The sequence below is a fragment of the Centrocercus urophasianus genome, unplaced genomic scaffold, assembly GCF_019232065.1.
Source record: "Centrocercus urophasianus isolate 14NV4802_14NV808 unplaced genomic scaffold, USGS_Curo_1.0 seq_2, whole genome shotgun sequence".
In the NCBI taxonomy this organism is placed as follows: domain Eukaryota; kingdom Metazoa; phylum Chordata; class Aves; order Galliformes; family Phasianidae; genus Centrocercus; species Centrocercus urophasianus.
The window spans coordinates 767,060-794,813 of NW_024884755.1; the positions used below are offsets into that span (position 1 = coordinate 767,060).

Below are 27,754 nucleotides of genomic sequence, written 5' to 3' on the forward strand. Positions count from 1 at the left end.
CATAATAACTGTTGTTGTGTTCATCTATAAAATGCTAGCAGAGTGCAGTGTAGTATGAATATCCCAAACTGAAGGTGTGGACTTGGGATGAGGCGCAGAGTCCTGCAGCCTGCAGCAGGTGAAGTGCATGCTTGTGTGAACGCTGCAGGCCTTGAAACTGAGCAGGGTTTCTGTGCAGGGAGGTGTGTAAGCAGTAGAAGCCAGGCTGTTGAATTCAAAGCACTCGGATCTCTCAGCCTTTATTGTCTGCAGACTCACTAAAATGGGCACAACGCAATGGGGCTGCACTTGATCCTCCAGTGAGACAGCAGGCAAGTGTTTAATTAAGGAGCTACATCTTAAGAGTGAAACTTTCGTTAGTGATATCAGACCCTGCACCACAAAACCAGAAGAAGGGGACTGCAAAGAAACATTTGAGCCTTGAAATTTTATTATCTTGTCTGCATCAACCAGTAATTCCTTTCAGCACCAATAAAAGACAAAAAAAAAACCCTCTCCCTGTTGTTCAAAATACCTTGTTCTTACCAGGTCAAAGGTTGTGGTTTTCTTACAGGCAAAGAAACCAATGAAAATATTTAATTTTTTATTTTTTAATACATTTATAACAAAATGTCAGAAGGTGTGTGCTTACCATATAAAAACGTTAGGTCCCAGAAGGATACAATACCGAAAAAATTATTGAAATAAAAAAAGGCTGTTATTCTTACAGGATTCTAAACCTCAGCAATAATACAAGATTTTAAAATCATCAAGATTGTATTTAAAACAAGATGGCATGGAAAAACGAGACCTTCAGTAAGAATTTGAACCTCATAATAATGAATGGTAAAATTGGGAGTTTTTCAAAGTGCTCAAAATTGTAGGTATTTCTGTTCTCATCCTGCGGTGCCAGGAGGAGGTGAAAATGCTTCATTTCTGAGCTGATGATATGTGCTGACACCGATGTGATCTGAGGGTAGCTCAGAGACCAAACTGGAGACAGTCAGATCTGCTTCATCTGGACCACCAAACAAAGGCTATTTAAAAAATAAAATTAACAATAATGGATTTGTAAGTTCCTTAAACCCTACTGTCTTATCCAGCAAGCAGGACTGAGCTCTAGCCTGACTAGCTGAGAATGCTTCTGGAACAAAACCTTGTAATAATTCTTGCACAAGACAAGTCAACTCATTAGACAAGATGGCTTCCTCCAGAGTTTCTCTAAGCTGGCCATGCCTCAGAAGGCTGCAGGCTCCCCTCGGAGCCATTGTGTCACAGTTTGTTTAGCTGCTTTGGACTGCTTCAATTAAGCATCCAGTTGGCAATGACAATAGAGCTAGCTGGCCACTACTGTAATTATTTGGTAAACACTTTCTCACGTAGCGTGAAGCATTATGACCCTCGCCTCAGTGGCTGAGCTGCGGTGGAAAGCAGGTGGCTCGTGTGTCCCTTTCAGGCCGCCAAACAGTGCACAAAGGAACTGGCTCTGAACGTGCCTGAGAAGCTACATACTGTTCTCTGTAGGTTGTGTTCCTGAAGTGATCTAAAGGTACTGACTTTATAAGGACCTGACATCCTTGAATCTTCTGGAAGTTCACAGTTTTCAGCTGTCCTCATTTGTGTCTTTTGTTCACTTGTTCTAGAACTGCTATTGTGAAATGCAAATTGAACATGAGAAACAGAAGATGTTATCTAGCTTTTATAAAAACAGATGACACATCATCTACAGTAGCCATGTTGAGTGGCAGTTATTAAACCAAGAATAGCATTATCACCCACTTCTTGATGATATCTGAAACTCCTATACAAAGTGGGGTAAGCAACAGTAGATTAAGCTTAACTCAAATTTCATATTAATAACATCCTACTAACAAATTGTCGTGCCGTCCTTCAGCAAAGTAGGATTGACATCTAAAAAAGCTATCCAGGGTTCAATTTCCTGGGAATACTCTGCCCTTTTTTATTTTTTATGTGAACATGCTGTTACGTAATAACAAGGCTTGTCTAAGGCTTGTCATGATTGATATCCTGCCAGCACTGACATTGTCGGAACGGTTCTTTGTGAGACAGGGTATGGAAGAGTAGTAGTAGTGTAGCTGAACTGTTTTCTACCCGGGATGTTGCTCTTCTGGAAAAGAAAGTTTCTGTACAGTTTAGCGGTACATATGCTCTCTGACTTCTGCAAGATTATCAAGGCATCAGAAGGCACAGGATCAATGCAAAAAAAGCAAGGAGCATCTGTACAGTGGTGCCACACAGCTGTACCTCCCAGCATCAGTCTCTTGCAAAGGTAGATCCTTAAGACAGTAAATTAGTTAAGAACTACTTAGACTGGTTAAATGCGTGTGCACTGTTTAAAGAGAATGCTTTACATCTATCCATGTACTGATCACTGAAAAGCTAAGAACATCAAAATCTAAAACAGTTTACTTCGAATTTGAAAAAATATTTCTCAACGTATTTCAAAAAGTTGACAAAAGTGCCTCATTTTTGGTCAGCACAAAGCTGTTGAACTAATTTTGAAGTAATTTAGACAAAGTTGGTTTTACTGTAAATAATGAAAGATTGTTTGGCAGTAGTTTATGACTATGTCCCACACAGTGTCAAATTCAGCTCCTGCGACTGACACTTAGCGAAATGGATATCAAATTGTAATTTACATTGTTAGGAAAGCTATTAAAAATACCGTACCTTATATTTAATCTTACTACTGAGAAATAGCTGCTGGACAGCACACAAATTGCTACTGATACTGTTTGTATTTTTTTTTTTCTTTTTTAAAAAGGTTCATAAAATACAAGCAAGGTAGAAAATAGGATTAAAAGCATTATTTCAGGTACAAGTCTTTCTGAATTGGATGGAAAGATAAGAAACCAGAAAAACACATTGCACTTACGTGCACCCTCTGTATAAAGAGAAACGTACAAAGTGGGAAACTGGTGGTGCACTGGGACAGTACACTAAAGTCTCTGATGCTGTAAACTTGTATTTGTAATTTTATCAAAAGGGGGAATTGAGTCTGGATCCATTTTTTGAGTCCCCATGGGTTACTTTGCAGAGTACCGCATGGTTTGGCACAGTACACTTGCAAGAGGCAGTCTCTGCTGAAGGGAGGCCAGGACTGGGAATGAGGCGTAGGACACGTCAATGGTAGAGGGGCCTGGGAGAGTGTGAGCAGGGGCCTACAGCCTCCTGGGAATGAGCCAGTGCTGTCTGAGCAGAACTTCCGTGACTACGAAGAGTCTGCAACTTGCAAAATCAGGCTGATCTAAATATAAGTTCAGTTGTTTACTGTAGTTAATTAAGCCAGTACAAGAGGCTCTGCAGACTAGGATTTCTAATTTAAGTCTAATTTCTTTTGATTTAGCTCAAGCTGATTCCTAGCAGGTATAAACTAAACCATAACAAGATCATCAGGAGTTTGTGGCCAGCATAACTGAAAGAAGAGTTTATTTAATGGAGTTAGTATTAGACTAATTCTCCTCAACATGGGGAACTTGCAATATAGAAGCAAGACTTCAAGTACTGGAGAGGAATTAAGCAGAAGAAACTAAGTATTGGTTAAAACACAAGGGATTTCATTTTTCTATCAACACAAACCCTTTTGAATTGAAATCTCTATGGACCTGACTCTCAGCTTTTTTTTTTTTTTTTTTAATTAAATTAAAGTGATAGAGTCTGAGCAGGTCAGATCATTGGAATAAGATGGCAAACTGGGGGCGGCCCCACATTTAAGGAGCTGCAGTGGGAAGAATATATGAATTTTACTGTAAAACCCCTACTGGAAGTCTGCGAGTGTGTAACAAATGAGCTGTGTCTCACAGACTGCTTCTAGGCTCAGCTCGAAGGCAGTCATTGCTGAATGCTGAGACACAGTTCAGTTCTCTAGCTACTCTAGCTACCTGTGCTGTGCTTTCCCTTCAAGTGTACTGATTCCTTTGGAGAATGAAGTCAATCCTGCCTTATTGGTTAAACATTGTTCTATACTTTCCCCCAGAACGTCATTTACGTTAACTCTATATCTAACATGCATTTTACAAGCTATTTCCCATTTACTCTTCCTAGCTAAGGCAGAATGTTGGCTCTGGTGTTCCCAATGGTACTGCAGGAATCTATTCACTCTACTGTAATACATACATCATCCCATACCATAATTCAGAACTGCCCCACGTGGATAAGAGAAAAAAAACATTACAGGGGAACCGTATTTCTTCTTAAGGGAATGACTTGTGGTTAGAAAAGCAAAGGCCCAATTCTGGAGTCATTATTCAGACAAAACACTTAACAGTTCCAGTGGCAACGCAGCTGGAAGAAGGGTGATAAAATGTCTTAATGTCTTAATTCTACTTTTCGTTACAAATATCCTTAAAAGAGAGAGGATAATATTGGTTTTCAAATAGAACAGAGTTTTCCTTTGTTTGCTTTAATATCTTTCTGTAATGATGGAAGGGTTTGCTAGTCCCAGAATGCCTTGTTTTGGCTGGTATCTGATTTTTGAATTAACTTCCATTCTGATATTCCCCATGGTATCTTACTATTTTATCTCAGAGTGGCATGCAGTGCGGGCGCATGCTACTGATGCAAGCACGCTACTACAACTTCAACAGGCTAAAGAAAAGAAAAAAGCTTTAGCTTCTTAGTTATACAAAGAAATTAAGCAAAAAACCATTGAGCAGCACTAACCCACAGACTAATTACAAACTAAATTGTGCTATATATTAGTATAAAAACATGTTTTAGTAAGAATGGCACTGGTTCAGAAGGAGTTAGGACTTCCATCTTAGTTCCATTCGGTCCACAGTGAAAACATTGTAGTACAGGCCTGCCCTGTTGCCTGAGCAACTTGTGACAGTGGCTTTTGGCCACAGCCTTCAATTTCTTCCCTTTTTTTATACTCCACTGTTGGTACGTTCTGGGGAGTAGCCTGGGTCAGGTCTGGTCATTTTTCCTAACGTGGCACCAGAATAGTTCATTCCAATCTTGTGATATTTTCTTAATATCGTTAACATTTCCTTCTTCTAATCTCTCCAAGCTGGTAAGTTTTAAGGGTCATCTTCTCCTGTAGACACCATGAGACGCATTGCTACTGGTAGGTGATCTGTCAAGCCTGCTAGCTGGGTAATAAAGCTGAACTCTTCTACTTCCTGCAGGTGGAAATAAAAGTAAGAAGGAGGAAATTTGACAATTTATCTGCTATATCGTGCACTAAGATGCATCTTTTAGCCACTCTTTGGCTTACTTTTGGCTGCCTTACGGTATTAGTAGATGTATGGGACTAGTCTGGCATTGGCTGGAACTGATGGTAAATCAGTGCTCTGTCGCACACGGCACGTCAGTGATGCAGTTAACCAGGAGCACTGCTTAGGCTATAGCTGTACCCTTTTCTTTCTGCTTATAGTAAACCACTGTTATTCCCAATAGGCTTATCTGTAATGCTGTGGTAGGTAATCCTTACTTGTAAGGAAATCTCTCTTGGAAGGGCAGGTTGTACTGCCGTGGGCATGGCGTACAGCTGAAAGGCTGACTTTGTTAGGCTGAGATTCTAAGCTTCATGCGAACACGAGGTGGTCAGGACCCTGCTCCTTGTGTATCAGTTCCAGCCTTTGTCCTAGCAAAGTGTTGTACAATCAAATTAAATTTCTGTATGAAAGACTGCTTGCTTCCCAGCTTCTGAAAGCTGAATATTAACAATCCTAATGTTCTCTTAACCCAATTCAGCTGTCCCCTCCTGTAGGCTAGCTACTAACTTCGCCAGTACTCTGAAATGGCTTGCAGAAAGCAGAGAGATGCAGCTCTGCAGGAGCTTTTTGGCCAGCGTAAACTAGCATGTCCTAAGGGGAAGCAGTCCGTAGCCTCTTCATGGCCACGTATTTCTTTATGCAGTCAGCATGAATCTTATCAGAGGCATAGTCTGGGTCAAATCCATTCAGATGTTGGCTTGACACGCTGATTGTGTGAATGGAAGATGAGTTTATCATACAGATGCACTGTGGGCATTTTTGCATTTGAAATGGAAAGCCTTAAAAAAAGTTAGCTGCTCAGCAGCCGTGCCTGTGGAGTGTGCAGATGGATGGAGTTATCATCTGCTGAGCTATGCTGAATTGCTTGATTACCTGCTCTTCTGGTAATTGCGATGGGTTATACAGAATAAGTGTGAACTAGTTTGTCATTTTCATCCTGGAGTTCTGTTTAAGGCAAGGTCCCCTGTGAGGGAGCAGACAGTGCACTGCAGGTTCTCATTCTAGTTACTCCACGTCAGCTCCTGCATTTGTATCACAGACTTGTAAATTTTCATAAGCATAATAAAAGCACATCCAGACACTTTAAAAGATTAAAGAATATTCAGATTGTTGGTAGGGGAAGCATCAGCCAGAACATTTTGTCTGGCAAAAGTTTACGGAATGGAAACAAGGTTTACTGTTTATTTTGGAGGGCAGCATATGGTCAAGTGTTCCTACAGCTCCATCTAAAATGTATCTAGTAGGCTTACAAACTCAGTACTTGTATTAATGTAGAAGATACCAAAGCACTGTGTTTTTCTGGGAATGTAAGGTGGGACTCAGGCTGAAGGGGCTGCAGCGCCATCCAGACAAGTCTGTTGTGTGAGCTGTGGCTCTTTGTTAACTGTGAAACTCACCACTTTCCATTCCAGGTAGAGACCTTCTTCTGTATAAAGCATGTAGTCAATCCTCCTGCCGTTTCCTTTCAATGATGCCTTCCTCCCCTTCTGACTGGAACCATGGTTCTTGCTGGTGGGATAGACTAAGTATCCTTTCCTTCCGTCTTCACTTTCCAGCACCCTGTTTCATTGGAAAAAATAAAATTACATTCAATGTTGGCTCATCCTGTGCCTTTGTGCATTACGCTGGATTCTCTCCAACTCCCCAGTAAGGGCAATGCTTGTCCAAAAGAACTGTTAAACGTGCAGCATGAAGAACAATTTCTTCCAGAATTTTTCAACGTGAGGTTGCACCACTACTAACGGTGCTCTTACAGCCTTGTTTGGCAGCACTGATGCTGTGCGCTGGTCCTGCAGACCTACTCTTGTAGCCAGGAGAACAAAAAGCTGAGAGGAGAACCTTGCTGACCTGCTCTCTGTAGTGAATGCAACCCACAGTTGATTTCCAGCATTGCTGAATCCAGCAGAAAGGAGATGATTTGCAGATAACCTTACAGCACAGCTAAGGACTTTTGATACTCTCAATTCTGTGTTCCTCTGTTTGAAGGAAGACACCCACGTTTACATAAAGGGTATGGATGAGCAGCATGGTTTTCAGGAGCTGGCATTTGGGCACGCGGTAGTTGGTTTTGAGCAATCCTCTGCATCAAGTTAATGTGTCTTGAACCCTGAGCTTACTTTACTACCAAGTAATAGGTGTTTGATTCCTGAATGTGACACTATTTTCATTTCCCTCATCTTGCACAGAGATTACACAGCCCCAGGCCATGCATTAAACAGTCAAAATGAAGAATTACTTCTCCAGGTACAAGTCTTGTATTTGGGCAGATAAGTTGCACATTTCCCATTAAAATATTTAGTTTGGGTTCTTAAACCTTAACAGTGTATTTTATACAGAAGGTTATTAAGGTCCTGAGTAACTTGATTTGACTTTGAAGTCAGCTCTGCTTTGAATGTGATTTTTGGACTAGATAGCCCACAAAGGTTCCCGTTACTCTTCTACAACAATTCTGTGTTGCTAAGCTATTATGTACTGTTTTACTGCAAACTTGCTTTACAATCTTGTGTTCTATTTAAAAGATCTACCACCGTGCCTCTACAGACAACAGGTGATTGTGCATGTCAGTGCAGGAGCTGCAGTTGCAGGATAGCACTCAATGTAACAAGTACAGTGATAGCTGTTTTGTATGGTTACTGCATGCAGAGAGGGACAGACTAGGTGGCGTTTTTTTCTGTCTGGCTCAAAATACAGAAGCAAATGTTTTTCAGTCACCTCCCTGAAAATCATTTTCCTTTACTACTTACCTGCCAAAATCTTAGCATGAGGCTCTGTGGTTTCCATTGTAGAATCATAGAATTGCTCAGGTTGGAAAAGACATCAGTGATCACCGAATTCAGCCACAACCTAACCAGAACTCTAACAGTCCTCCACTAAACCACGTCCCTGAGCACCACCTCCAGACGGTTTTGAAGCACATCCGGGATGGTGACTCGTCCACCTCCCTGGGCAGCCCATTGCAGTGCTTAACAACCCTTAATGGAGAGAAGCTTTTCCTGATATCTAAACCTCCCCTGGTGCAACTTGAGGCCGTTTCCTCTCATCACCTGTGACCAGTAAGAGACCAGCCCTGCTCTGCTGTAAGCACCTTTCAGGTATTGGAAGAGAGCAGTAAGTCTTCCCTCAGCCTCCTTTTCCCCAGACTGAACAGCCCCAGTTCCTTCAGTTGCTCCTTGTAGGGCACATTCTCCAAGCCCTTCAACAGCCTTGTTGCCCTTCTTTGTATCTGCTCCAGATCCAATTGCACCATTAAGCTACATCAAAGTGCTGCAAGAGAAACACTGCGCCTGAGCTTGGGTCCTGGTGGGTACAAAGCCTTTAATTTCACCTTGGAAGAACATAAAGTGCTCTTGATCACCCAGTTTAGAATACTCGACTTCGGATAATTTTTATGGGTTTGGGAGATTTTTTATGTGAATATACAGAATGAAAAAAAAAACAAGAGACAATAACTAGATCTTCACAACATGTTTCTGTGTTTGAGATTTAAATAGTTTCTCTGTCAAATTGTCTCTTTCAAGTCTCTGGCTGGTCAGAGAGGGGACAAAGTACTTGGTACAGTTGATTAGGTCTCATTAATGTTACAGTCAGTAAGACTGGGTCAGTTGAGATCTGCACGTACTTCATGTGCTTCCAGAAGATAAGAGTGGCAAAGCTACAGTCACATAGTTAGCTACTTAGTCAGACATTTCCTAACTCCCTTTGGACTTAGTGAAGCATTGGAGATTCCTCGAGTTTACAGTAACCAGTTTACATAAAAGTAAGCTTCCTTTTATGTACTGTGCAAGTTTAGACTGTCATCTAATAACTGGTATGAAATTAGCTTACTCTCTGCAACCCATTTGCATGCTGATTTTAGAGAACTACTGCAAATGATTGAATACCTGAAAGCAATCTCTTTGATGGAACTGACCTCTTCCAAAAATTGTATTTATATTTGGCAAAGCCAATTAAGAAACAAAGTAGAAGAAACTGCTGATTAGTGCTGCAGTATCATCCACAAAAACTTGCATGCATTAATTTAAAAGATGGATTTGTTTTAGTGTCAGTTCTGTCTTTGTGAGTGTGAACACAGGGCAACTGGGCAAGGAGGAGAAATATTATTTTTCAGATACCTGCAGAGAACAAATTGCAAGAGGGGGTGCATCTACTTTTGATTAAAACTTCTGTCACTTTATTCATAAGGGTTTGCTGTCTCTCCCTACAAGAAATAGGGACAAGTACCAAAGATCAGGTTATGAGATTCTAACAGGTAAGGTGAACAGAACTAATGACTGCTGCAAAACTAAATCTGATTTATTTATTTTCAGAATAGTTGCCTTAATTTTTAGGCAAGATAACAAGTAATTGGGCCTTTTTTTCCTTTAAACATCTCCTATCCCAATTAATCCATAAGTGTGAAAGTTCTGTCAGGCATTGCTGTGTTGCTAGTTTGTAGTACTGCCTGCAGCTGCTTTGAGCAGAGGAGCATGAGGAGCAGCAGAGGTAAGGGAGCCGTAAGCTTACTCCTCAAGGGACCACCTCCCATTCAGCTGAGAAGCCACTGAAACTTTTTCTGGTGTTCCTGCCAGTAGGCTGGAGCCACTGGTGGCAGCGGAGTCAAGAAAAATTTCCTTTTAAATCACTGTTTGTTTTTTTTTTAGCTGTGTTGTGAGGTGCTCTCCTGTTCTGGACTCTGTTTAGGGTTTCAGAGGTTAAAATGGCCTCGTTCCGGTCCTAGCTTTAATGCCAGTGTTGCGATAGATCAGCTGTTTGCGTTTCATGAAGCCTCTGAGCAGCAGCTTGTGCAGCTTCTAGCACTGCAGTAGGGCCTCAGATCATTACGCCCAGCTTATTAGTTGTTCTATAATTATAAATGCCTTACTCATTATTTGTACCAAGTAGGTTCTCCAGTTCCAGTGTTCCACGTATGCTGCACTTAACGTTAAGTAGAGACTTAAGAACTAGGTTGTTCTGCTTTCATTGTCTAATTAGCTTGCTAACGCAAACTACTTAATTTTATTTATAAACTACAGCAGACCGCTGACGTAGAAACAATTCTCTGCATAGCTTACGTTGCCAATTGAAATGTCTGTTTTAAATATCTGTAAAGCTTGATCAAAGTTTATTACTGAAAAATTGTAATAATGGTTCAATTTCAGGCCGTCACCTGTTTTGCTGAGTATCTGAATGCTATCTGTTAGCTAGAAGGGGCTCCACAGCTTCAATGCTGGCAATAACACTCCATAGTCTCTAAGTAATTCATTTAAATGTTTGGAAAGACACTTTAAAAATGCTTCCAACGTTTTTTTAAGGCTGGCTTTCATTAATGACTTTGAATTTAGCTGCATTTATTGGTAATTTCTACAACTGCAATTACCAGTACCTCGCAGGGATGAGAGGACAGGCTGTCTTGGCCTCTTGCAGAAGCAGCTGTTTCTCTAATATCAAAGCACATCTACATAATTTACACATTCAGATCCTCATTATCCTGCAGATGTGCATAAGAAGCTACTGCTTTTCTCATAGGTTTAAAAGAATTATCATATATTGAAGAAAACTGAATGCCACTTTTAGTAGTCAGAAAGTCTTAACGTATGTTCTGTTACCAGAATTGGAGAATGTTTTCCAGTTATCTCATGCTGAAGTCTTGTATACACACTTAGGTAGTACAAGTAACGTTCTCAATCTCTGTGGGTCATCTAATGGCTATTTGTCTATCATTTGGATACGTCAGTGGAATTTAATTACAAGTAACTTTTAAGGGAATAAAGCAAAATATCCCCAAATTAATTTGGTGACAGATTGGCTCAAAAGGCTGCTTGAAAACACAGATTTTATTTTTTATTTTTTAAAGAGCTCCAAGCCTGCTTTTGGAACCATAAAATAGAATGTTACTCCCACATACAGATTTGCATTTGCAAACTTGATTGTAGAGGCCAAATTAACTTTTACTTGCCCAAAATCCTGTACTAAATTCATGTTTTTTAACATGTGAATAGAAATGTCCAGAAATTTTGCAGGTTTTTGAATGTGTAAAATAGGACTGAGTGTAACGAATCCTTATCTTTTGAATATAAACGAAACCAAGACCTTAGAAAGGGAATAACAATACACAATAGATGTACGTTCAAAACTGATAAGAGGAAAACTTCGGGGCCTTCACCTGAGCGTCCATCGATGCCATGCTCTGCACTTCTGAATAAAAGCACCGAGGTCAATTGTGCCTGTGGGCTGCACCATTTCCTCTGCATGCACTAGTTGAAGAATCTGCACACTTATTCATTCAGATATCTTAACTTCTTCAGTATATTCTCATAACAAAATGCTAGGACATCTGTAGTTAGTCATGGTGATAATACACTTTGTCCATGAAACTGGCTATGAAGGCAGAGAAGGTGCACAAAGGCTGAGCACGTCATTAACTGCGGCTCTAAAGTGTACAAAGCTAATTAATTTCTTTCCACTGGCATATTACTCAGCATAGGTAATTCATATTCATAATATTAATGCATAGGTAATCAAAAAGTTCAGCTTAGGGCTCTTACAAATTAAGAGGGTTTCTGTATGTGGTGGAACTGCTCTAACACAAAACAAGTACTGAACTCTTCCAAAGCAGTGCTGTACTAGCATTTCTGAAAGACAGTCAGTTACATTCCTAGTTATGTCTGATGTTTTTGTTTTTAATAGATTCCTCTCTCTATATTTGTGAGCTTGCTTCTTACTGAGATTTGCAAGCTTTCTAGTTAATGGGTTGTTTCAAACCTTACGATATTTTTTTTCTTCTTAAATTTATTTGAGGAAAATTACATTTCACTTTTGTTTCTGTCCTTTACAGTGCCACTGCCATGGAACTGACTGCCTGTAGAGAGATCTTCAGACAAGCTGCCTGCATGCCCTTTTCGGCAGTGCTCAGAGTTCCTCCTCCTAGGGACCTGTTCAGGTAGGACTAACTCTAGAAACAAAACACACTGACAGCAGTTGCTCTCATCTTTTCACCCACTGAAGCCAATTCTATCTGGCTTTGAGAAGGAGCTGTTTTTCCTTCCCTTTCTTCCCTCTACCCCAAGACTTCCATAGTTAAAAAAAAATTATATATATATATATATGTACGTTACAGTCCAAAAACAGCACAATTTATGAAATGTTAAATAGCAAGCAATGAACTGGCTTTTTAAAGAATTGTTTAGAATATGTGGGAGAAGCAGGAGTTACGTACTTCTGTAGGTTGTCTGGAGTGAACACTTCTTCATCATATAATCCTTCAGGATCCAGCAAGGTACCTGTGAACAGAAAGGGAAATGTCCCAGCACGTGCCCTGTACTTGCCTCTCAAAAAGCATCTGAGGACAGTGTATGTGGCAGGGATGGGGGACAACTCTGTTCTGATTTGAAAACGCTGTTTATATTCACTTCTGTGTTACACAAGTAGTATCCATAGCAGTTATTACAGAGGCTGCATCTCACACCAGACTAAATGATGCTTTCAGTCTGAGAGATGATTTTTAGAACAGACGTAATAATACACTTTGTAACAGTGAGGATGACAATACTTAGTACCTTCTCTTTTGCTGTCTCCCTCCATACGTTATTCTTTCCACTTTACCTACAGCACAGTGCTTAGCTAAGTCTCTTCTGTTTTCCTGGTAGGCTTTCCAATCAAAACTTGAACTTTACTCTTACCTGTTGCTGTCTCCTGTTCCTTACTAATTTTTGCCTTAATTTTTTTTCTTGTATCCTATTTTCAAACCAGATGCACAAGAAATTAGCAAAAGATAATTGGTTCTAATGACGAGGACCTGGCCTGTTCGTTACTTACACTCTAGATGAGCCTTTGCTTAGTCTTTAAAAGTGACTTCTCTCTCTAAACCTTTCAAAATATTGTCTGCGCCTTTCGAGTTTAAAGGGCAGAGAAACTTTTCTGTTACAACAGAGTAAAACCACATCAATAAGTAGTCCCAAATTCTTACATTTAGCATCTTCACAGTTGTAATTGCTCCTATAGGAAAAAAAGCTGTTTGTTCACTGAAAACTGTACTGAGCTCATCTGAGTTTCAGCATGCTTGAGTATCTGAGTTCTGTGAAATCTTATATAAGGTGAACCCTACAAGTTCCTAACATTGCTGAATTACTAGTACAGCCTCACAATGTTTCTGTAACACCAGACTGAACTCTAATCAAAAGGTGCACCTTTTCACTGCATACAGAAAACACAGAAACAATAATTTCGCTCTCTTTGCAAAGTGATCTAGATATTATTTAAAAAGTAGAGTAAGGGTAGGAAGGCATTCAAGTGGCTTGGTACATAAGCTCTAGACTGGACTCGTTTGACATGTCTATTTCCTTCTAAATTAAAATTCAACAAAACATTGTTAAGATTTACAGAATACATGCTGCTGCCTTTGAGATAAACTCCTTGCAAATATTTGGTCTTAGTCAAACAGTTACTGCCAGTTAGCTGTACTGCCTGCTGCTGATAGGTGTTCTGTGAGTGACAGACAAGAGCTGATATACTGATGGCTAGAGAATATCTTACCTATTGCCCATGGTTTATCCTCCCCTGGACCAATTCGACATGGGTCTTTGTAGTGTGTAAACAGAGAATGCTGTTGCTCCAGCTTGTCCTCTGCAGGGAAGGAAGCACAAGAAAAGGGACATCAGCTGTGTATTGTAAGCCTGTGGACAATTGTTTGTATGTTCTACTGCAAAATAAAAGGTAAGCCTTCCTTCCTATTCAGAATATGTGCATTTTCTAGAGAACTGGTTGAACTAGTTTGGCAGTTTTACTGCACAGCAATATCCTGTCTTAACCAGAAATTCCAACAAATGCTGCTAATTAATGTCTGTTTTCCTACCAAGTCTATCTACAAAAGATAGTATTTATTAGTTTCTAAACTGAAGGTTTCCTGACACATTGCCTTACTCTGCCGTTCGTGTTTGCACTGTATATGCTTATAGTCATAGAAAACTTTTGTTGAGATCAGATGATGCAGAGATTTGGACTGACTTCATGATGGCGCAGTAGGTGGCTGCTGGGGATTTATATATACACCTCAGTAAATCTGGAGATGAAAGTTAGTGCTGTGCTTGCTTCAGAAGAATTGACTGAATGTGTTTCAAGCTGTAATAGATAAGACAAAGGACAGGCAATTGATAATTCACTTGAGATATCATCTGAAGCATTAAAGACATTCTAAATATAATCATCACGATCTCTCAGCTTTCAAATTAATCTCTTGTTAATTGCTACTCTGTTTCTTGCGTTTAAAGCCCAACAGTGCATCAAGCTCCTAGGATCACTAAATTTAACAGTAGCCCTAGAAAAATACATACATTACAATTTCAGAAGCTCAGTATAAATATGAGTTGTAGTTCTGTGCGCCCTATCACTATAACATAGTGATCATTGTACGTAGGAGCAAGTACAATCACAACTTGAAAATACCAGCTGCTGCAATTCCAGTTTTGTTAAATAGCAAAGAAACTGGCAGTAGGTCCCAGTTACTTCCTTTCTCAAAGCACTTCCACCTTTTACAAGCTTAAAATCCTTCTCTGGAGATGTTCAAGACCTGCCTGGATGCCGACCTGTGCGACCTGCTGTAGGGAACCTGCTTTGGCAGGGGGTTGGACTCGATGAGCTCTGGAAGTCCCTTCCAACCCCTACAATTCTGTGATTCTGTGTAAAATTTCTAAGCAACACAGAGTCTTCTCTTGGGATTGGTGGAATATTCACCTGCATTTGGAGCTGCTGCTGCTACCACTGACTATTGGCAAGACTACAGAGTATGAAAGTAGGCATGAGAATGGACCCCTAAAGTCAGAAACTTTTGAATTGTGAGCTGTGCATATTTAGAGACAAGGCAGCTTACACACCATAGGAATCAAATTGGTTCTCCATTTGCAAAATAGTGTTCTTGCCTGATATAGGAACTGTTAACCTCTCCCTGTTAAGGAGGAAGCGCAACACAGGAGGCAGTGTGGAGTACAGTAATTCTGAGTGTGTACAGCACTTTCTCATTTTGACATTAAGAGTGATTAACACAGCTGATGGTCTTTCAGCGAATGCATCCACCCCAGCTGATGAGCCTCACTACATGATTCCAGCTTTTTCCCCAACATCTAATCAGCTCTCTACATTCAAAATTACTTCACAGTTGCAAGGAGACTGTAAAAGGATATCTTGGAGCCTGGGCAGAGGATTGAAGGACTGACCTCCTAAAAACTTGTCAGGTGTGCAATGCAGCGAATTGTTCTTTCAGTCTGAACAGCCAATTGGCTTGTTGGTTTCTTTTATTTTTCTGGAATAGTCTAGAATGTAGTCTGTGCAATTGCTTATTTCCATGGGCTTTCCCTTGTGATATCAAATGGCTGCAAACTTTAAAAATAAGACAGGCTAAAATTTTGCCAGGATCAGTTTGCCACTGTGGCACTGATAGAAATCAGAGCTGATGAGACAAACTTGGACTCATCTGACTGGAAGGGTTTTTTATGATAAACTAAAAGGTTAAAAACAATCAAACTGTACACTGGTGAGACAAACCTGACAGGAAGGTGTTTCAAGTAAGTGAGAATTCTCTATTTGTGATATCGTTCCCCATAGCTAGGAGGGAGAACTTAATTTCAGAATATTTGTCAAGAGAATAAGGTTATTCATGAACCTGGAGGTCTATGAAAACTGTGCTGTAAATACATCTAAGAATAGAAGCTTGATATTCACTGCAACAACGTTAATTATTTGCTGTATCAATCTGTGGCGTGGGAAAGAACACCAAAAACAACCCATACCCAGAATTACAGAAAGCTGATTATAGAAGGCAGAAAAACCCAGCAGCTCAGTTGCTGCAATCCTAACGAATGTCCTTAAAACAATGAGTAATGTAAAATGGACAAGAATACATGCCAACTTTAAAACACTGCATTAATCTTGCTTGGTGCATAAGGAAGCAAAGCAATCTACAAATAACAAATAGCCAGCTTAATTTCACTTCCCAGACCAAGTGAATTTTAAAGGAGAACAGAGTATGAATAAGTTACAGATAACAAAAACATTCTTATAAGCTATGTTTTAATTGTGTCTTTATTATTAGTTGCAACATTTACGACTATATTTGCAAAAACAAATAGTTGTGTTTTCTTTTGCCTTAAAAAGACAAGTCACAAAGGCACTAATTTTGCTTTGTACTTCAAGGTACTGGTTAGAGTACCAGAACTTCTCAGTCAGAGGATGCTGAGCACACACATTACCTCACAGCTTCACCCACGTCTTTCTCTTCATGCTATATGGCCCCTCATGCGGACTATCACAGTCTGACTGGGCAGGATCCCCTTTGGTGTGCAGAAGATAGTTTATTTCCTTGAAGGATGTATTTGCCTTCAGCTGTTGCATCCATCCAAGAATACTGCAGCTGGAACTGCAGTCAAACAGAAGTAGCTGTGCCCATTTGCATCCCCCAGCTCCTGTCTCCCTTCACTGGGACTGCTCCAGTTACCTCTTCAGCCTTCTCTTGAAGCAGCGTGGCTAGCTGAAGACTGTTACTGACTGAATTTCCTCCTTTTTTCCCAACTCCTGCTACCTTTGTATTGTCCTGAAAAACTTGGTTTCACTGCAGCATTCTGTTTACTTTCTGCTTACTGTTCATTTCCACTACCCATAATGGATTTGGAGTTGGAACACCTCCTCCGGCCGTTCTGAGTTTATTTCAGATCAGATAGTTGTGATTAAATTACTTTTTGTACCGATGAGCTAGAAATGAACAGTAAGGCTGTTTTGGGTTGGTGGTCTCTTCTCAATTAATTGTTTCTCTGACTTTGCTAAAATCTTCCATTACAAGTATCTGATACAAGCCATGAGATGAGAGAATGGTACCTATTTTTATGATCTGACAATGCTTATTTTGCTTTATTTTGTTGTAAATTATTGGAGTAGTTGTTCCTCTCTGTCCCAATTACCTAGGCTTTTTATGAAGACTACAGAATTCACATGTGATGATGATCACATATTCACCTGCTAATCTACAAACTCAATAGTCTGAAGAGGTTGTTCAGATATGTTGTTGATGCCCCATTGCTGGAGCCACCCAAGGTCAGACTGGATGGGGCTCTGAGCACATGATCGAGCCGTATTTCAAAGAATCATAGAATGGCCTGGGGTGAAAAGGACCACAATGATTATCCAGTTTCAACCCCCCTCCTATGTGCAGGGCTGCCAACCACCAGACCAAGCTGCCCAGAGCCACATCCAGCCTGGATGTGTACATGCCTTTTTTCACTGCAGGGAGCTGGACCAGAGGGCCTGTGGGAGTCCGTTCCTTCTCACACAATTTTATTTTTCTAATTGCTGAATCCCCAATTGAAAGCTGCAGCTTGAGCTTACCTGTACTCTGCACCCTGTAACACAGTGCACAGATGAAATCTCAATGACTGAACACCCCTCACCGTACCTGGCTTATGCTCTTATCTCAGTACTTCAGTTCTGGCCCAGCCATGCAGCTGGCCTTGCAGCCGTCAGCTCTGCTGATCCACATGCCGGCTGCAAACCAGTAGTTCATTGCCACTGCATAAAGCAAGGAACTCTGCTGGATGCATGAACTGTACCAAGAGGGAAGCAGAGATGATATAGCACCACTCTGTTGTGCTGTATAACTGTTAACAGTATACTATCTATGTTTGAAAAGGCTGCTGTCTATAAATTCACCAGCCATTAATTACGGTTCTCTGGTGTTCTTTTTTCCAGTGCCCCCTGCTTCCAAATATAGAAGAAAACATTTAAAATTCTTTGTTTTTCAACTCGCAATAAAAACAATTTCAACTCAAATAAAAGCCATGGAAGGTACACAGCCATCCATTAATTTTTTCCAAGATCGATTTAGTGATGTTGAGTTCTCTATGGGGCATTAAACTCTTGCATCTGTGTACATGCACAATCAAAAGGCTATTAATTGCAAGATTTTTTTTTCCTGCAAAAATCCTGTAGCACGCACCCCTTTTATTAATAACTGAAATTATATGATGTGTTTTAGCACATTTACCTCACACAAGTAACATCAAACAACTAGATTCTTCTCACTGTTGCTACTGCAACAAGTTGCAAATTGCTGCCCTTTGTGCCTTAAAACCCATCATGTTTAATAACTAGGCAGAATTTGCGTGAGCTGCTCTTCTTGGCTCATGACAAGACTTATCTTAAGACGTTTCTTAAGCCTTCCCTTGCACAAGCCAGTCACTAGTTAGTACACTGCTGTAACCCACAGAATGAATGTATCAAGAACTCTGCTATCCCATGTCGGATTAGGCACATGCAAGGAAAGGCAAAGCTTATCTTACCAGAGGAGCAGTTATCGAAGTTGAGATCTCCGCAAATTACATCAAAAGCCACCAGCTCCTCTGGATTGGCTGTGCTGGAGGAGGAGGTAGATTTTCTGAATTCAGACAGCCAATCTTGAAGCATATCCAGTTGCTCACATCGAACAGTAGTGTCTCCTGCAAAGGAAAAAAGAAATGTCAAGAAATAAGGCCTTTCTTTTAGCGTGACACTCAGAACATTGCATGCCTGTGGTGCATCCAGCAAAATCACTAGGGCCATTGCTATGGCCCAGTGGACAGAGCAGAGCATGGTCAGAATCTTACCTGTTTCACTTAGAGGATATTGAGATTAAAGCAAACTAGGAAGAGAAAAATAAGGTGCAGCAATTCCAATCTCATTTTCTCTACTATCCATCAAACATAATCCCTTCAGCAGGGCAGATAGAGGCAACAAAATTAAAGGAGCGCCTTCTCTTTAAAATAAGGAAAGAACCCCACCAAACTTAGCACATGCATCACTGAGCCTAGACAAGGCCATTTGAAGCCTCAGATTTATGAGAGGTGTAAGTGGTATGCTAGCCTTGCAGGGCCTTGTCTGCAATAAAAGGAATTTCACCTATACAATTAGGTGTATTCAAAATTCTTACGTAGAATAACAACAGATGAAAATCCAGCCTTCGGTTATGAAACACTGCACATATGAATTTGTGTAGGGAAGTGTCTTAGTTATGTGGTTTCAACCAGCTTTTTCTGTAGGATACCTGATACAGTATGAGCAGATAGAAATCACAAGAATCTTCACAAACACTTCAGTAAAAGTCAAATTTCTGCAATAGTACTAACGGGTGAACAACTTCTGTAGTTGTTTAAGCATGGACACATTTCTGTAATTAATAATATGGTGATATTATTTGCTATGCTATTGTTAGACATCTTGAGAAAAAAAGGTGTGAAATTAAAAAGTGGCATGGATAATAGCATACTCGTTACATAAGGCTTAGCCCAGAATGGAGTTCGTTAGGAACCGTGTCTTGATGATGTAAATATCTTCTTCTGGAATCATAATAGGCACTCCTGAAGAAACAGGAAGACAGGACACCTGTGCTGCAGGAAACTGACCAACAATCATGTTCCTGGCCACGAGTGGAAGATGATACGATACGCTAAATTAATGATTGGGAATTCAGAATAAATATCACCCTTTGGCCAAGTCTGGACAGCATGTTCTGCAGCAAACCACTTGATCTTTCTTTGCTTTCTAAATTTAAAAAATGAAAAATTTAACTTTCAAATGTTACTAGGATTTATACGTCAACATTCAATTTACTCATACAGTAGTAATCCATCCAAGGAAGGGTTCTGCTTATGTTCAAGTAAGAATTACTAAGCTGAAAGTATTTTTTCATATTTCTAAAGGTCTGTGTACAACATGTGTACCTCAGATAGGCTGTACTTCAGAGATAAAGTCAGATCCTTTTCACTGGCTGCAGGGAAGTTATGACTACGAGTGCTGAAGTTGTGCCCCTGTGTTTATAAGTGACATGGATGATTGGTTGCCAAATGCTCTTTGTTTGTGAAACTGACACAAACCAGCTCTTTTAATTATGGCAACTACCTACCCTTAATTTCAAGCACATTAGGTGACAAAGTCTAAGAAAGAATTAATCACTGTAACCATTTTAAGAGAATCAGTGAAAGCTTTATAGGGGGAAAGAAGTAGGAAGAGACACATTCTAGGAATAATTGTTTACTACATTGTCTTTCCTTTCCTTTTGTTTTCACTGTACGTGTCATGAAGTTACAACTTTGCTTGTTTCAGACATGAAATAATGTCAATTCAGGCCATCTCTTCAAAGAGAAGATTTGTTTTCAAATTCCACAATCATAAGCAAAAACAGTGAGCCCAAAGTCACTTGTTCTTATTAGAATTTTCTTTTAACCTACAGACCATTAACCAAAATGATTCTACTTTGCTAGCCTGTGATGGCTGTTAAAATGTTGTAAGTCACAATTAGGAACATCAGTTATGTATGTCCAGAGCCACTTTCAGTGGTGATTCACTGTGGAGATCGTGAGTATTTAAGTCTGCATCCTCACAGCTTGTTAATCAGTCATCTCACCTGAGCTTGCCACCTGCACTTTATAGGCTTTTAAAATGTGAAAACTGCAACATGCTGTAACTGCATTAGCACACATTTCAGTCACCAGACCTTCATTCTCCTAACACAGTTAACCTGGGAGTGGTTGAACTTCCCAGAATACCGGGGGCAGGCTCTGTTAAGGTGACAGTTAAATGCAAACAGAATCAAAAACTTTCCACCAAGTGCGGTTTGATACAATCCTAAATAAATGCATGAAATATTGAAAAGAACATGACCAGGAAAAGAGACCTTCAAGTAGGTTCTGACAGTGACTCATCTCTTCAGGCTGTTAATTCAAACAACAAGTAATCTGATTTTTTTTCCTTCTAATCTTCAGGTATTCCCAACAAATCTGTAACAGATGGGCTGTAATACACAAATTCATACAAGAGTTTTTGGAACTATTCCCTGACCTACAGTTTCTAGTACTTGTACATAACATTCAGATAATACCCTAATCACACTGCTTGACACAAATCCAGTCCACTGAATTCTTGGAAAACCCCCTTGCTACCACAGTGCACATACAGTGCAGAAGTGCACTTGACATATTTGCTGATCGTGCATACCAGTATACTACAGAGCACAAGAAAACCCGACAGTTAAGATGTATTTAGACAAAAGCACAAGAAGTAGGTCACATGGAACAACTACGGCCCACAGCAGGTGATAGTGACTGACTACAAACAGAGCGTGTGACTAACGTTTGCATTCTGCTTAACTAAAGATGCAGCTTCAGGGAAAGGAAGAAGTTGCAAGGGCCTTTTGGTAACCATCTCGTCCATGGGCTCTGCCCAAGCATGCTCACATATAGGCCCCTCACAACTGTCCAGCTGGGCTTGCAGTGTCTCTGTGGATGGAGACTCCCCAGCCTCTGGGCAGCTTGCTCCAGTGCTCAGTCACCTTCACTATAAAGGAGTTTTGCTTTGTTTAAATGCTCTTTCTTGCATTTGAGTTTGTGCTCATTGCCTCTTGTTCTGTTACTAGGTACGACCAAGGAGAGCCTGCCTTTGTCTTCCTCACACCCTCACATCAGCCATTCACAGACATTAATTAAAGATCCCTCCAGAGCCATCTCTCTCATAGCGAAGCTTATTCACACTCACAGACACTCCTTTTGCATCACCTGCATCTTTCTATCCTAGCTTATCTCTAAGGAGAGAGAGATAACCTCTTCTGGCCTGCCTTGCAACTACTAGCTTGGTGTGTAATGACAAGACTACAGTAACTTATCTTGTTCTACACAAAGTCCTGATTTTATATTACTTGGCTGTCTAAGAGCTGTCTAATTGATCCCTGAATTGACAGAATCCTGTTTCATTTTCTGGAAGTATCTATCTGGCATATTTTTGCTTAGGATGAGTGATCAGATAATACAGCCACTACCAATGAGGGCATAAAACTATGACAACAACCTGAAACAGAACACAGCAAAGTCACTTACTAAACATAAAAACCACTTAATAGACACAAAGAGGCAAAATTCTCCAAAACAGGAAACTATTGAGAAAAACATAGAAGAAAGACATGCAAAAACATTTCAGGAAGATGCTGTGAAAGACAACAGGCAGCATGCACCATCATTACTAAAAAAGCGTTAGCTGCACAGTGACATACATCTCCCTTGTTGACAATCACGAGCCTCGGAGCAGCACCGTACGCCCGAAAACCACAGAAGAAAGCATTGCAGCTCTAGAAATAGAGCAAGTTCAGAACCTGTGACAGTCTGCTATCTCCATTTCTCCCCTCTCTGACATCTCTGGTTCTCCCCACTAGAGGTCATGGAAGCAATTGCACTTAAGCACATGAAGTGAAGTGAGTGCAATGAAGTGAGCTACAGCTCTGTTACCAACAAAAAAATCCCCTAAATGCAACTTGAATATAACTGTTTTCTGAGATTAGCATTAAACTAATGTTGTCTGCCTTCCTGTAGCTACACAGCAGGTGCTGTTCATATCTGGGTGCAAAACTTCCTAGTGAGACTGAGTCTTAACAGCTCCCAGTGATCTGTAGCATTGGAGATGAAGGTAACTGACCTGGTTGGACACCGAAGTAGAGGAGAAGCCAAGCCTGAGTCCAGAACAGTCATTGAAAAAAAACAACACTTCAGAGCCTGCCTGCTGCTGCACTGAAACAGCATTGGTTAATATTAACAGAAGGCACTAGGAAATATCTCCCCAATATGACATTCCACTTTCCTTCTTCCAGCCTTCCCCTGTAATTAAACGTTCAGATAGAATCACTGATCTGATTGACTGCCACCAGTGATTAACCAGAGAATACAGATTTGTGCTAATTGCTCTACACCCTTTTCCTCAGTAACTGGGCTGGAAAACTGCAAGTATTCGTGTGGTGAGTGGTTCCTGCAGTCAGCATTTCCCAGTTCTTTGCTAGTTCCCTTCAGCTTCAGATTTCATGGAAGGATGAAGGGGTTTTATGAGAAACCACAGCTAGCATAAACAAATACTTCACCTTCGTTCGTTGTAGGATAATTCCAAAGGACCCACCCAGTTTAGCCATGAGACAGGCTGTGCCATGCCTGACTGTGAGATGAACTAAGCTACCCTGCATAATCTATCCAAGCCAGAAGGAGCTGGGGAAACCAAACACAACAACAAAAAAACACCAAAACAGCAACAGCAACAAAAGAACCTTGTTGTTCTGCTCATTTAGACTGCAGTTAGGTAAGGTCCCCAGTCAAGCACAGCACAGCCTGTAACAGCTAATAGTGTAAATGAGAGGAAAGGCAAGGGTACACTGACATGGTGTGCATAAACTAGCTTTGCTGCTTCGGAAATGTATATAGAATCACTGCCTAAGGATGTTTAACACCAGAGACATTGTTGATCGCAAGCCATGATTTCAAACACTGAGAGATCTCTCACTCTCGAGTTGAGTTCTGCTTAAGCTACATATGGATTGGTAAAGCCAGTTCTGGAAAAGTCTGCGTTGCCAGCACATGCCAAGGACTGGATTTGCAATAAATGCAAAAAAAGAAGCGTGTCTGAGCTTATGAGAGAGCATCCAGTGCATATTATCTGCACCTGGGCTGCAATAGCTTGAGGCTCCCTCCATTCAGTCTCTTGGTAGGATGTCTAAAAGGCATGACTCAAAGGGACTTGGGAAGTAGGTAGATTCTAGGCAGCAAAATCTTCCCAGAACATTAAACACTAACTGAAAAACATAGAAAAACCGTGTAAAGTTAACAGCCCCCTGGAAAATAACATTCTAGACTCGTTAAGGACCCCCTCATTTGTCACTGAAATGCAGCTATTTCCAGAGTGGAAATGGAAAAGCTCCTTTGTAACAACATTCAGGAATAGGTACGGAATTGAGAGGTTAGATTAATCTACATCTAATTCTAAAGCTTTAGTGAAAAAGGTGAAAGTCAGCTCTGAACAAATTATAATTGCTTGGAACAGGGTTTAGCTAGCACATCTCTTAGGAAAAAAAAAAGCATTAGTTCTTCTCTGACCATGAACAGTTGCATCCCTTCATTTTATACTCATGTAAGTACCACAACTGTCAAGCACAAGTTTGTGTATCCTAGAGGGGAAGCTAAATTGCACCCAGTCGTGTGACAAGATGATTTAAATGGTTAACCTTTTAAGCAGTGCTTCTTGTTACCGATAACACATCTTTACACAGTTGAACCTGAGGGTTTTTTTGACATTTTTTTAAATGTGTGAAATGTCTTGAATCAGATGATACACACTGAAGTGCAGCTCTGCCAAACTGTTATGAACTTTAGTTTTCTATTTCATTACATAAACTAATATGATTTACCAAAGGACATTTAGACTCTTAGATCCTTGTCTGTTCTATCTGAACATTGCTTGAGCCAGATAAGCATAAAAATACAAAGCAAGAACATAAATAGGAAAATGTAAAATTACTTTTTTTTTTTTTTTTTTTAATTTGGAGAAGCTTTAGACTGACTTAGTAAAAAAGAATGTTAACTTCCCAATACATACATATTTTTTTCTCTCCCATTCCTATTTAGTATTTTAGTGATGTCATAATGTGGTTATAGCTAAGAAAACATGCAAAAAGAAACTGGACTAAAACCAGAGGCTTATAACACAAACAATAGCAGCAACAATCCTCAGCTCTACAACAGCAATGTCACCATGCATTACCATAATTCCAGAGTTAGAAATAGAAAACTGAACAATGGTACACTGTTAAAACGTGTTTGAAAAATTCATGAATCTTCTTTAAAACTCTCCGTCTCTCTAACGCACTGGGAATGGTGGCTGTCTGTCTGGGCTAACCTGGACATACCGTAGAGCACAGATTCAAAGTTCTGCTGTTCACGTTGCATTTCTGCCTTGTCTCAACCTGCAGCATACATTCTGTCTTCCACTAGTCCAGGAGGGCTGCCTGGTGCTCTGCAGCACTCACTCAGGAGCCCAAGAATCACATCGAGTAAAACTAAGTGTTTGCATTCCTCCCTTTGCACAAAGCAAAGGCTTTTAGATTTGACTGTTACTTCATTACTGCACCTGTTGTAAAGTCTGGAACTAATAGTTTTGATGCTAAGATAGGAGAGAGACGTGGAATATTTTCCATAGACATTTAATTAACAAGTGTTCAGACCAACAGCTAAAATGGAGAAACTTCACTTCAAAACATATGTGTAAGAACAGTAAAAACGAAATGGAACTACCAGAAGTCACTAACTTTTCCTGCTCTCTCTTCCTGGAGTTGGTTTGTAAAATGGAGATAAGGTCACTGTCTAGTTCTGCCTACTGACAGGAGGAGAGCCAGGTGTTGAGTGCCATCATCAGAAAGGTTTGCGATGGTTAAGGAGGAAACAAGCCCAGCCATGACCTGATGACCTACATGAAATTCCAGGCTGCTTATTATGAGCAGTGGAATCCACATATCTCACAGTCAGACATCTGCTATTAAAGAACATCTCGTTCTTTTTTGTTAATTCAGTGAGGATTCTTAACAAATCCTTCCAAACCCCACTTAAGCGTTGTGGTATCTTATCCTTACGGATCTTAGAAAATGCTGTTTCACGGAACAAAGGAGACATAATGTGCTGGTTCATGCTGTAACAAATGTAACAGTGGGATTCCTTCTAAAACACATCTAAGAAAAATTTTCAACAACAGTGTTAACTTGCTAGCTGTTTATGTATGAAATTGGCAGGTAAAAACAGGGAATTTAGGCTTCTTTCAACCTCTGATTTCTGCTTGCATAACTTTCGTTTGTACACTGGTAGCCACCATATGGGTTCATAAATACAACTAATGGTGACAGTAATGCATTTGCTGAAATAATGGTATTTGGTCAAGAGAGCAAAGGGAAGAAGAGTTCTCAAGGGATTTTTTACAGTGCTTATCTTGTAATACTTAATTACTCCAAGAAAGAAATGCAAAGATTTTGTGAAGTATTTGTCTACTTTCCTTTCTTCGCTCTTTCACCATTGTCCTCAGTGCACACTGCTCTTTGTGGAAAACACTGGATGAGCAATGCTGGCAGCTTTTGCACAGTGCTACCGGTAGCATAGAAAAGTAACAAATTGTGAGAAGCAAATTAGGACAGTACCTGCAATAGCTTGCAAGTGAGTGCAGGAAATGTATCCCACAATTCTTTGGTCCTGAGGTGTACTTCCCACTTGCACCTGAAAGGAAAGGAAGAGATAAAAGGTCATCCATGGAGCAGCTCATACAGCTCCACTACCAACTGCAGTGGTGCAGTGCTCATACATGCCACCGGCCTTTTTCTCTATTTTTTCCACCTAGTTTGCTTTGGGAACAGACAAACCCCTCAGGGAACACCTGATCATCACACTTGGCATTACTGAGGTCCCGTTTTGCATGTAACACACATACTCCTTCATAACTGCTTAAAAAAAAGAAAAAGCCACCATCACACACAGACACAGTTTTGTCAGTTTACTTGGACAGCTGAAAAAACAAGAAAACTAAGAACCATCTGATAATTGTATAACTGGAAAGCTGGCTTTGAAGCAAGTGAATTTAGAAGTCATTTGTACTTACCAATGCCTTGGTAACTTTCAGTATTTGGCGCAGCTAGAAAAGCATGCAATAAACATCTTGCATTATTCTGTCCTCAAGTCTGTTTCATCCTCGTTTAGACAGGATGAATATTGATGGTGCTCCTAGTGCTGTTTCCACAGAGTTAACCTCCTTCACAGAGGCTGAAGGCAGAGGAAGATGAGGAGGTACATCAGCGATGGATTTACCTCTAGGCCAGAGGATTCTGTTAAACTCACAAGAAAGTAGCAAGATCTCAAGGAATGTGACAGTGACAAGAAAGTGACAGTGGCTGTCACTGAGTACTGCAGGAGTTTGGCTGCAGAACTCTTCCTCCAGCAGGCTGCCTTGGTCTGAACCTGTCACAGTGTCAGAGGTGAATTAGAATGAGGATCATTCCAATTTCTTACACTGTGTATATGGAAAACACTGGGAAACATCTGTGTAAGTCTTCTACTATTCAGGGCAGGCAGGTGTATGGATACTGCTTTCCAAACTTAGTAACTCAGAATCAGATTTTGACGTCAGCATCAAAAACTGTCATAAAGTCTACTGGTTTGCAATTTTGCAATGACTCCTGCAGCAAAGAATTGTGCATGTGATACATCTTCCATTGTTACCTGACATAACCACACTGAAAACACTGCATGTAAAGTTTGTCTCAGAGCAAGAATGTGCTTGTTAGGATCCTCTCAGTGCATAACGCAGATGGAATTGTTTTCCAGAAAAGCATAAAAGATTTAAGTCTAAAAGCTGAATGTGCAAATAGAAGTTCCAGTCATTTGAGAAAGTCAACTCAAATTGGCTTTAGAATTTCCTGTGCAGCCTTAATGGAGTGCTTGATAAGATCTTGTACTCTTAAACGAATTTATATGTAGCACCACACAGCCATTAATCAGAAATGAGGAATGCAGTGTCCCTGTACATGCGTATCTAAACTGAAATGGACTTGGGATCTGTAGCTCTCCAAGAATGACAAGAAATGGCCCAGGCTGACTGCAGCTACCTGCAGGTGAGTGGGCACAACACACCCTGCCAGGGGACAGCACCGCTTGGCTGTGCACATGGTAGGAACAGAACGCACCGCTGAGGGAGTGGGAGAGGTG

General features: G+C 40.4%; 1 protein-coding gene across 4 annotated transcripts in view; it reads right to left on the reverse strand.

Moving 5' to 3' along the window:
• Window positions 1-427: 427 nt before the first annotated feature.
• The window catches only part of SMPD3 (sphingomyelin phosphodiesterase 3), a 52,981-nt gene continuing 25,654 nt past the window's right edge, over window positions 428-27,754 (reverse strand). For all 4 annotated transcript variants that reach the window (XM_042821697.1, XM_042821698.1, XM_042821695.1 and 1 more), the window contains exons 3-8: window positions 26,197-26,272; window positions 18,518-18,673; window positions 13,731-13,820; window positions 12,415-12,478; window positions 6,617-6,779; window positions 428-5,123 (exon numbers count right to left, since the gene is read on the reverse strand). In XM_042821697.1, coding sequence (XP_042677631.1) covers window positions 5,022-5,123; window positions 6,617-6,779; window positions 12,415-12,478; window positions 13,731-13,820; window positions 18,518-18,673; window positions 26,197-26,272 — 651 coding nt within the window. In that variant the 3' untranslated portion in view covers window positions 428-5,021. The remainder of the gene's footprint in view (window positions 5,124-6,616; window positions 6,780-12,414; window positions 12,479-13,730; window positions 13,821-18,517; window positions 18,674-26,196; window positions 26,273-27,754) is intronic.